General features: G+C 32.9%; 1 protein-coding gene across 1 annotated transcript; it reads right to left on the bottom strand.

The window, feature by feature from the left end:
• Positions 1-6,248: 6,248 nt before the first annotated feature.
• Positions 6,249-12,309, bottom strand: LOC142355753 (uncharacterized; the record flags this gene model as incomplete). Its single annotated transcript, XM_075407820.1, has 2 exons — positions 6,249-6,735; positions 11,917-12,309. Coding segments are annotated over 2 exons (760 nt in total), but the record flags the coding sequence as incomplete, so codon positions are not given.
• Positions 12,310-12,596: the final 287 nt, after the last annotated feature.

Below are 12,596 nucleotides of genomic sequence, written 5' to 3' on the forward strand. Positions count from 1 at the left end.
TTATATGTATTTATATATATATATATATATATATATATATATATATCTATACAAAATTTATCTATAAATTTATAAATATATTTATATATATATATATATAAGTTTTTTAAATCAGTATATATATATATATATATATATATATATATATATATATATATCTATATATGTATATATATATACATATATATATTAATTTATATATATATATATATATTACATACAAATTTTATATATTTATATATATTTATATATATATATATATAATATATATATATATATATATATATATACATATATATATATATATATATATATATATACTAATGTTCCCACCGCCACTTGAAGAGCGTTGCTGAATTGTTTGGTTGAAGTTCTTTTGGCCAAAGTTTTTAACTTCGACACAAGGTTCTCTTGCAGCATTTGGTAGTTTTTTATATTTGCCCTTTGTTTGTAGTTGCTATATGTTGTCGTATGCCATAAATTGCGATGGGTCCCAATGGCCAACTATAGATATACAAATGAACTCATTAACTAATATCGGTATATAGCTAATAGTTTCAATGAGTTTCAAATTATTTTTCCTTCGAAATATTTAACATAATCGACTAACTTTGGGCAAATTCCTCTCAAAAGAACAGCGGTTGGCTTCGTCATTAGCTAGCCACTGTTTACTGCGGTTAGCTATAGTTTAAGTGATCGGGCTTGAGGTGAGCTTACCGGGGGTTGGGGTTGGAATGGGGGGGGGGCTGATGGGTGGCAACAGAGGGGTTGGGTTGCGTAACGTTAGATGAAGGTTTTTGGTTTCAAGGGCCCCTTACCTCCTGAACGATGTGAGTATTAGGGGGCTGTTGGAGAGAGTGGGGGTTGATGAAGAGAAATCTCTCTGTTCCTTGAACGTTTTTCCTGACGTCTTTAGGGCTTTGTCAATTTATTTCAGAAGAGTTTTGTGAAATTTTGATAATTTTCAATGTTTGTGGTTCTTTTTGATGTCACTTTGAGATAGCTCTTTTACTGAAATACTTTAAGATTTTCAATGAAGAAGTAAGTGAAGATTTATAATTCTCGAGGTTCTTATCTTAAAAATTTAATGGCTTCAACACTCTGGTTTAAAGATGTTTGTGAACTTTTTATTTCTGGCTGAAATTAATGTTTTTTTTATAGTCTTATCATTCAGTCTCAATAATAACGAGCGCAAAAAGTTTTCTTAATCATTGCAAATTAAACTGTCTATTATTACATTTGAAAGCTTATGTTTGATATGAGTTTTAAAAATTACTTCTCTTTTAGAAAAATACATGGTTTTTTGGCTTGCTATTAATTTGTAATCTCACATCTGTACATTTTTAGATTAAATTTTTTTAGACAGGTCACAATATTTATCTAGTGAGCTAAAATTTGCCATATATAAGTGTTTTTCTTCCTCAAACGGTGTTTGTGCATGGTACTACGAGTTTTTTTAAAATTTTTCATGATTCTTGCATGTTTACCTAGTTTTCTCTGGATTTCTGTTTTTTTTCGTGGTGTCACGATACTGTCCGGTTCTGCTGCCATTTGAAAACAAACGCAAGTAAAAACTTTAAATGTCCTAAGTGTTCAGTCTAAAAGTTAACGACTGGTACTCTGTTTTCATGCAACTTCTTACTTTTCTTTTTATTTTGCATGTCTTTGTCCAACTTTTGTTGTCACAATAGATATCCTGGATAAGGAAAAGTCTCATTCACTTTCTATGAAGGTAACATCAGTTCGGCAATAGTTTTGTTTCCAGAAAAAGTTTTTAAACTCTGCATTTTTGCTGGTTTCTTGTCAATTTTTTATCAAGTCGCTTTGAGGAAAAGTTCCATAATCTTCTTAAAAAATTGAGTCTTATTTTGTTAGTGTACATTTTACGTGATGCCATTTTCATTTTTTAATTAATAATTTTATTGTTTTAAAAATATGGACTTTGAGTTTTGGCCAAAATCATTATTTGAAAGTATTTCACTTTTATCGCTGTCTTTTCTGGTAGTCATATTAATGAAAGGTGTCATCGTCCCGCTAAAGTTTGTTGTTGTATTCACTCAGTGGTTTGTTGAACGATATGGTAATTTTTTATTCTCTTCCTCATTTGGTATATAAGTAAAAAAAAATTTGTAGATGAGCGGGGTTGGAACGTTATCTGCAAGCGCACATTACCGAGCCTATTTGTAGATATAGATTCTGATCAGACCCAAGTGCGCTAAGAACAGTGAGTGGTTTTCAGTATGAACGTATCTCTTTAATTTTGGTATTAAAAAATTGTTTAAAAAAATTGGTCTTTGTAGTACTAAATTCATCAAAGGAAATGCCAATTCTAAAAGTATTGCTATTGAAAACAAAACCCAACTGATGATAAAAAATTTACTTAGAAAACCATTTTTGCATTTTTCTGACCCAATGGCGGATTTTAAACAGCTTTCCAAAAGAAACGTCGTCGTCTGCAGCTAAAAAAATTCTCTCTGAAGGGGACCAGCATCATACTTTAGATGTGTCTATTATCAGTAAAAAATACAAAAAAATGCGCTGGAAACGGTCTTTGATAAGACCCAATTGCGCTCGAAATCTCCTTAGAATGTGCGCTTGATTCCACCTCTGATCAGACCAACCCAGATGGAAATGACCTGTGATCTGATCAATACCATCCGGAAGTCAGCTCTGACCAGACCATCCCCAGACCGAAGAGAACTCTGATCATACTTATGTGCGCTCGAACCAAATCCCAGACCCTGTAATTTTGGTCTGGACTCATACCATGTGTGTTGTACTTGTGTTTCATTAGAAGTCACTTCCATCTGGCACCTCAACTTACATACATACATATATATACATAAAAGAAAGAAAGACAAATGAAGAAATGTTTTGTTTGCAATTTAATTATTGCCAGAGTTCCCCAATAACCGGACAACTTTCGCTGCGGGTTTTTTGCTTGAGAAATTCAGACAGAGTTTGATTAGGTGCGGTCAGTTTAGTTTTTTCTGTGTTCGTTTGTAAAACAGTGTCTGTTGATTTAAACAATTCCTCAGTTTTTGATCTCCTGTCAAACAAATACGCTCCTCTCTATCTAATGGCTTCCTTTGTTGAAAAGGAAACCACTTTTAGTTTTGATTTCAATAATGCTGCGTAGAGAGCGCTCGGAACATTATTAGTGATCCCAGATAACTAAGCCGCCTAGCCTCTTTTGACAATATTTGGGCAAAGCTGGGCAAATTATAGTTGATCTGTTTGATTACCAGGATATCAAAAAAGAGACATCATTAATGGCACTAACATTGCTTAAGATCCTGTTAACGAATGCCAGACACTTATGATTAGACTTTCTCCATTAAAAAGTTATTCACAAGAAGAAATTAATTAACTTAGCTCTGATTCATTTTCTTCAAAAGCATTTGACGTAAGTTGCAAGTCCTTGTAAAAATCATTTTAACGCTTGATTTTAGACCTGGCTACCGATATAATTATTCCTAATTCACCTTTTCTCCTTCCCTAAGCTCCCCGGCTTCCTTCATTTTTCAAAAATAAAGGAAAAATGCAGCCGATAAATTTCTACGACAAATTATCTTTGTATAAGGTTGCAACAGCCAACTGAAAAATCAGGATGAAAAGCAGTTGAAACAAAAAAAATCAATTAAACGTAAACAAATAATATTAACCTCAATATTGTTTTGGGATAAATATACTTTAATTGTAATCATGATTTATGACACATATTTTGTTTTTACTTAATGTTTTTAGCACCAACAACATTCTCTTAAATTATCACAAACACGAAAAAATTTGACATGAAAGCGAGGTCACATCACATCTAGTTTCTTATCAAAAATTGGAAAAAGAATAATTTGAAGTGAAAGCCATTCTTGAAGCCGTAAAATTGACAATTTTACGGAACTTTCCAAAATTCATTAGAATACAACAAAAATGACGACTGATTAAAAATAACTTCAAAAGTACAAGGGTTATTAGATGCATAACTTGTCGCTCTAAAATTGGGCAGCTATGCTTGATGGATGAGATAAAAAACTAGAGCCAATTTTCGGATACTATAGAAAGGCTCATATTTGCTATCATTGATATTGGTTTTTAACTTTGACATTTTTTAGAGAAATATTTTCAAAGCAGTCAAAAGTATAATTGATGCAAGATGAAATTGGTTATAAGCATGCATTCTAGTAAACAAAAAGCTTTAGCCGTTCAATATTGTGGCATTTTTTTCACAACTGAAGAACGTATATGAGAGCAACTAAACTGATGGTCAAAAATTCAAAAAACACTCAAAATATTTATAAACTCGATATCAATTAATTAAAAGAGCAACTGAACGCTTTTTATGTTGTTCTATGTTGTACAACTAATTCACTAGAAGCTGGTACAAGTATGAAACAAAAAAGAGAGCAATCAGAGGAGCCCCGCTAAAATAGTTCATTTTTGATTAATAGTAACCAAAATTTGAAATGAAATTACGTATTTTTTAAACGAAACACATCATTTATGTCAAATTTCAGGTACAAGTCGCAAGTCACTTCGCTCAGTCACAGGTCACTTTCTCAACTAAATTGTCTGATCATATAGATTAAAGATATAAATCTTCAGAGCGGTAGTTTTGATATTGGATATACTCTGGCATCTTTGTTGGCAGAGTACTTGCGATTGACTTTGTGGCATGAAATAAATTCTCAAAAACCTTTTCTCCATTTTGGGACGAATTTTTTATTATTTTCTGTCGTTGTCATAGTTATTTGTCCATCTGAAAGGAAATTTTTGGCTGAAAACTGCAGTTATTTTGATTCTTGGGCACTTTTGATTTTTGTTTTTAGCTCGTTTATTTTTTAGGAAAGTCGAAAAAATATGTCGTTTTTAATGTGAAGAAAATAAGAGTTTTGAACAAGTAAATTTCAGGTAATCAGTAGGGAAATTTGATATACCGCCTGTTATTTGCCATTAATTGATCGAAAAGTCCATACAACAAACTATTTTCTTTTTTTTAAAAAAAAATCAAAAGTATTGAACTCTTGATTACAAAATACTTATCTGGACAGAGGAAACATACTTATGTTTTTAAACATAGAAAAAGCGGAGACAATTGTTTGCGCTTTAACTTCCAGTAGCCCGCTTTAGAAAGTTCACCCTGATTTAATTGTTTTGATACCGCAAATGGTTTTTTAGTTACCTTATATATACTTTAATCCTTTCGAATTTGGTTTCGGAGAAAATACTGAAGAAGTAACATATTTTTGCGCAAGTTGTAATACAAGATTATAAGTGTTTAAAAGTCAACATGAAACGTACCGAATTCTAAGTGTAAATCAGCACTGGGCAAGTCTCCCTTGTAAAATATTTTATTCGCTTTTTCGCTTGAAATTTGCTTCTTTCAAGCGTATATTATTAGCTCAAACGACAAAAATTTGAAGAATCATGGTGGCGCAGAAATGAGAACAAACGTCTAGGTGAGTGGACATAGTGAGTTTCAGCACCGCACGGAACTACATTTTTGCCCTTGGACCAACTCTGACCCTTGTAAAATCAGACTGAGCGCAAGTCTCTGACCAGTCAAAAAAGTGACATGAATTAGCCTATGATTCAGTAATGGTGAGGCGTTGCATTTATACTAGCCCAGAGCTGAAACACACTTGGAGTTAGGTACGGGAACCGGCTCTAAACCGTTTTGAAAAACGGGTTTGCAATTAATAGATTTCTTAAGTGGATTTTGTTTTCTATTCAAATCCGATTATCAGAATAAATATAGTCGAGCAGTAATTGAGCCAATTAGAAGCTGAACATTATCTCTGACGCAATTTTGGGGTAATCGGTAAGACAAAAGCACGAAAAAATGAAAAACGCACGATCCACCAAAAACAGACTAATAAATACTTGTTATGCAGATTTTCCTTTCAAAATTTCAAAGACGTTGAACTTGTGAACTAAAATAAGTGAGACGTCTTCAAATTGGAGATAATTTTGTAAAGCAAAGTCTAACATTTGGAAGATCGCAAATTGAAAAGTTTTGTTGTTAAAAGGTTTATTGAAGAATGGCAAAATTGCGAAATGAGTGAATTTATGGATTTTTTTCGTTGTTCAGGTTTTCAATGATTGATTCTCATGTTTTTCATCACCCAAGGCAATTTCATCACACCGCAAGGTTTTTATAAATATGACAAAAATGATATAAAATTCATTAAAAATTATAGCAGTCGTAATTGAAAGGTGAAATAGACATCAATATTCACAATTTGCGGCAATTTTTATTTCGTTTTTGAATTTTTTTGGATCTAAGGTATCGGATCAATACGAACAAGCAAGCATAAACTGGCCTCTTTGTTGTGAACAGATTGAGCAAAATGAAGTTTTTTGAGCCTGATTTAGTTCAATTTCCGTTGTGTTGATTTGAAGAAATATTTTTTGTATTCGCCATCAATCAAAGCCCATCTGAAAGCGGGGCTTTGAATTGAAAATGTTAGAAAAGCAACCGAAACATTAAGACTGATAAAAATACAGATTGTTTCCATCGCCAAATCAATGTAGAGATTCTTGACGTTGTCGCTCATGGAGGTCAAAATGTTATTGGCAACGAGTCCCCCCAACACCACACTTATTGTGGTCAGAATTGAGAAGAATGTGAACGAAATGCTGCATGCGGCTGCTCCCTTCGTGAACATCTTTTCAGCTTCGTGATTGTGAATATTTGCTTCAGATGCGATTGGTTGTTGACTGCCTCTGTCCATTTTTCTAAACATTTTCAAATAGTGAACAGGAGAGAGCAGCGTTGCCTGCGGAATCCCCCACCACCTCCTTTCGACCAAAACATATCACCTAACAGACTACTGTACCAAAGGGAAATCTAATAATTTTGAGGTCTGTGTAACTAATGTAAAGTTGAATTGAATCGAATTTTACTTAGGTGATTATACCCGGGTCGAGGTATTTGGGCGAATTTCTGTAAGAAATGCGGTGAATGCGGTGAATTTTCGCAAGAAATGCGGTTTGGAACACTTTTTTAAAAGCTCACTGGGATTAATCTTTGCAGCTTGTATTCTTTACTATCGATATTTTGTAAAATATTGAATGCCTTTAAACACTTGTTTGACATTGATTGTTGTAAAATGTTGGTCCGGCTCGGAAGAATGTTTACGAACGCTTTTGATGTCTTTATAGTGCATGGTCGGTTTATTTTTTTTGGCGTGGTAGAAAGGAAAAATAAAATTCTGTAAACTTAATTGTCCAAATATCTCGCCGAAAACTGCGAGTAATGCAAGCCAAACCTAGAAAAAAACTGTTTTTCTATGCAAAAATTTTTTCTCGTTTTTGCAGAATGGGCCAAAATGCGAATAAATGACCTCGTCTTTGGAAGTAACATTTGCAAATAGTAATTTTTACATAAGTGTGTTTTATAGTTACCTCAATTTAAATTGAGCAAACAAATCAGAAAAGTGATTGAGGAATCATAGCAGAAAACTGCCGATAAAACATGCACACATCATTGCGACGCAGAAGCATACCCCAAAAATTTCAGCCTAAGTAAAAATCGCTGGGAAATTAATTACATAAAAACAGCAAAAGTAGTTCCTCCATTTTTGCGGAATTGAGATACTTTCAAAATGGAAATTTGGGAACAAGTCCTGTAATACTTTGCTCAAATTAGGTTACCATTTTGCCCACTAAATGTATCGATAATCCACAGTTGTGCCTAATTTTATGAGCAATTTTCAGCACGTAAAAACGCTTTAAAGCTTTCCCAATGAGCATGTAAAAACGGTTCAGAGCTTTTTGTTCAATTGAGCTCGTGAAACTGGTTTAAGGTTCATTATATGCCACATAGAAATAAGCTTACTATTTGTCGCAACTATGGAAAATTGTTAAGGACAATTTTCACTAAATTTGATAAAACATTGCCACCAATTTATGTATGAGTAAACTTTTTGTTTTGAATTGCAGGTCAAGAAAATTAATGCAATACACCCTACAGCAATCACTGCACAATCCCAAAACACAAATCCAAACCGAGAGACAGAAAAAGTCAGTCCAAGAGAATTATATAAAACGCCGAAAACGCAGAAACAAAAATTCCATATAAAATTATAAGGAAATCAAACCCCTAGTCTAAATCTTAGACTATCTCAATGTTATCTCGCATTTTAAAAAATAATAAAGTTACTTGCAGACGGATAGTAGCGTTAACCTTAAACATTTGATAATCGGTCAAATCGCTAAAATTTAATTTTAACATTTCTATATCGAATGTTTTTAAGGACCTGCGAATTATTTTGCTTTATCCAAAAATCCATCAAGAGGGACCCATCAAAAAAAAATTAAAAGACACCTGTGAATGAAAAACTGTCTAAAACAATATTCAACTTCGTTAATACGCTATATTTTCTGCAAAGATAATTTCATCTGTCATCGCCTTATCTGAGATATCCTACTTCAAGGTATTCAGAATAGTGTCAACTTATCATTAACCGCTAAGGATAAATGGAGGGACGTTTCAGTTGAATAAACTAAAATACAACTTTTAACGGACACCTGTGATAAGCCACCTGTCAATAGACAACTTTCAAAGTTACCTGAAAATAGCCGCAAGAATTTGAATCAATTTAATTGATTAATTTCATTTGCTATATGCAATTGAAAATCACTCATTAATTTAAAAAAGCAAAAAAATAACCATATATGATTTTTCACTCATTGTTTATCTTTCAAAAAAACATGTCAAAAAACGCGAAAATTACAGACATTACTCGAATATTTTTTTTCGTGAAATTCATATTAGAAAGTACTCATTAATTGAAATATGCGAGAAAAATAGTAATAGTTTCATTTTTCTGACCAACAATTACCTCTAATGTGTCTTATTGTTATTATCATCAAACAAGAGTATTTAGGAAATTGCTACAGGAAACGTTCACTTTAAAGATGGAAAAGTACTCACAACAGCAAAATTGCTGTTTGTAGTGTTATTCTAATTGTTATCAATTAATAGAGCTTTAAACTCAAGCTGAATAGAGCTTTATTCTCAAGGGCGATTAAATTAAGCACAATTGCGGATTAGAACTATATTCAGTGCGGAGTAGAGTTCTGCTCAGTGCAAAAATGGGACACTAAACATAACGCCCCAAACATAGGATACAACGTTATCTAAATTCCGGGGTTAAAATTTGGACACTTTTGCAAAAATCGTAAAATTTGGATTGAGCAGTTTCCTTTGTTTCGATAGATTTTGCTAAGGTATATATTTTCGAAAAATTGTATTGTTTTCAATGTATGAGCATAGGAAAATTGAACAAAAGATACAAAGAGCGGAAAAATTGGCCAGTGGCGATTTGGGTATGCTTCTGTGACTTAATGTTTTGTCATCACATACCCCTAATTTCGTTTTTAAATATCGCGAGGTCTTACAGTTCGTATTGGTTTTTGTAATTCAGAAAACCATTGGTAAATATTGGTAAAAACATTCTAGATTTTAGCGAACAAACCAAATTAACCAAAATCTAAGTGACAGCAAATAGATTTAGTTAAATCGTACATCTGAAAACACACAAAATTAAATAAGCAGCGCTATATTGTTACAGTTATTTGAGTTGCACGGAAATTAAGCCATCCTGATGAAATGATCAGACAATAAAAACAAGGGTTCTTTAAAATTTTTCGTTTCGAGAATGCTCCTCTTACAAAAACCAATGATTATACAAATTATTTATTAGCAAAAAATATGAGATAAATGAAACTATTTTGTGAAGTAAAAAACAACTCTTGCAAAAGTTTTAAAATTTATATGAAAAAGTTATTCCAAAAAAACCCAAAAAACGTTGAAAAAAAACGTTAACACCAAAAAATTTAAATGCTTGTTTTTCCTATTTGATTTTTTGGTCGTTCGAAAAACGTAGTTGGTTTTAAACATGTTTTTCTTATCACCTTGACAAAAAAGCTAATTATGAAAGAAACATTTAGAATCCGCTGAATCTTTGAACTAAATTTAATTAATCATTCGCTTTTTGAGATCAATAAAACTGCTCCTGCTTCAGATAAGGTTGGATTTCCATTCTTGCATTAAGTAGTTTTTGAATCTTTCAGTCTTCCAATGTATCCCCAGACATTTGCGAACTTTATCGAGTGAGATCTTACAAATTTCTAACAAAATTGTCTTATAAGAACTTATAAGATTATGCGTCGCGGACTAAGATTTTGTAAGACAATTTATTAGGTCTTACAAGACAAATTTTTTTTTATCAGGTCTGATGAGATCTTACACGTTAAAAGTTCACTTTTGTCTCATCCTACATTCATTTTGATTCATCTTACAAGATATAAATTCTGCCTTATAAGATCTTACACGATAAAAATTCTACCTGGCAAAAATGTTTTTCGTGTAAGATTTTTTAAGAATCTTATAAGATCTTGCAAGATAAACATTTGGAAAGCTATGACTCATCTTTTTGATACAACTTTTATCAGATCTTATACGATAAAAATTGTTTAACTATCAAAACTCATATTGAAGACAATTCAGGTTTGCTTTCAAGCAATAGCCAAAAAACTACAGCATGCAACATTTGAGTGTCAGAGCAACAAAGAGAAAATTGTTTTATTTGTCTTTTGAGACTTATAAGATCTTGTGAAAAAAAAGTTATTCGAGTGTTAGGGGCTTTTTCTGAGGCAGTAATTATCACACTAGGCTGTAACATTTTCTTCAATGACCAGAAATATCTTGGACTGCTAAGTTGAGCCAGAGAACTTACTTAAAACTCAGAATAATACTGCAGTCAAAATAGAATCAACAAACATTTTATGTTTAAAAATTGCTGAGTTGACCGATCATTTTTTATTTTAAAAAGAACTTGACTACGTTATACGGTTATATTGAAATCATTAACACATGTCTTATCAGATCTTACACGATAAAAATTTAGCCCAACGTGAACTTTTATTGTGTAAGATGTGATAAGGTACTTAACAGTTCTTTCTTGTAAGATAAAAATTCAGCAAAAATGAGTTATTATCTTATAAATTTTTATCTTAGAAATCTTTATCGTGTAAGATCTTTTCTGGTCTTATACAATAAAAATTCTGCCCTACATGAAGATACTTATCAGATCTTATAAGATAACAATTCAGCAAAATTGAATTATTATCTTATATGATCTGATAAGTATCTTCACGTATGGCAGAATTTTTATCGTGTAAGAACATATAAGATCTTACACGATAAAGATTTTTGATCAGCATCTTATCAGATCTTACACGATAAAAGTTCCAGAATCACTGCGGATTTGACGCGGCATTACATCATCATTTTGTCACACTTCACCTAGCTCAGTGAATGTGTGTACGCCCAGAAAGAACTTCCAATCGCTTTTTGAGAAAAATTTTTGACGTTGGAATAAATTTTTCCACCTTTATTGCCACTTGTGTTTCTTAAAATTTTCACAAATGATCCGACCATTTCGAACAGAAAAAATTTCCGATACTGTGAAAAAAATTCTTCTTTTCCACTCATTTCTCCCATTTTTTAAGGGTGGACACCTCGACCGGGGCACAAAATATTAAGTTTGCTCAAAAGTGATACTGCCCTGGCCGAGACCGGATGTTAATCTTGCAAGATCTCGCAAGATTCTTGCAAAAGGATGTTAATCTTGCAAGATCTTGCAAGATGATGTTAATCTTGCAAGATCTTGTAAGATTCTTGCAAGACTTACATCCGAATTTCAAACCGCGAAAAAAAATTAACTGTTCATAGTTGCAATGTTTATAGCTAAGGGTTATGTAGATTGCCATTTTTCCTCCTTTTATCAACTGGGCTATTGTTAATTCTTTAAAAAGTAGAAAAACAGTTGAAGTTAAATCCTTAGGAAGTTGGAAAAGAAACAAGGTCAGAAAAGATTAAACCTGAAAAGAACCTGAATAATTTGTTACCTGAGTTTGAAGTAGATGTATAAATTGGTGGGAACGATGATGAAAACTGGCACTGCGACGTAGAAGATTGACCAAAAGCCCAGCATTATTACATTGAGTAGCAACGTTTCTTCCGGACTCTGAACCAGACATTTGTCCGAATTGGGGTCGACGGAAAAGAGGAAGGGGAATGGGATGTTCACTAGAGCCGATAGGGCGATATTGATCACGAACAAGATCGAACAGTAGCTTTTGTTGTACATCAATTTTTCTGTGTACCACTGGTATCGGGCGAGTGCCAAAAACCGGTCTAAGTTGAAGATTGCGAGCTGGTTTTGGGCCAGATGTGTGGCAAAGAAAGCCAGGTACTGCATAGAGCTACATCCGAAGTTGTAGTGATAGGCAATCTTCACGCTAAAAAGTATACCTGTTTAAAAAATGCGTATTGGGCCTTGTTTGAGCGCGATTGATTTGAGGTATACATATGTGTGTGTGTGTGTGTGTGTGTGTGTGTGTGTGTGTCCGGGTCGAAGTTTGGTCAAAAAATAATGTAAGATTAGCGGTGAAAAAATTTTTTTCACTGCAAAGCGCCCGCATCTTTTAGCGTCGAATGCGGTGAATTTTTCCGGTTTTTAGCAGTGAAAAATTTTTTTTCACCGCATTTGCCGGATTTCTCACAAATATTTCAATGATATTTCCTG

The sequence above is a fragment of the Convolutriloba macropyga genome, unplaced genomic scaffold, assembly GCF_964194025.1.
Source record: "Convolutriloba macropyga unplaced genomic scaffold, txConMacr16.3 SCAFFOLD_6147, whole genome shotgun sequence".
NCBI classification, from domain to species: Eukaryota; Metazoa; Xenacoelomorpha; order Acoela; family Convolutidae; genus Convolutriloba; species Convolutriloba macropyga.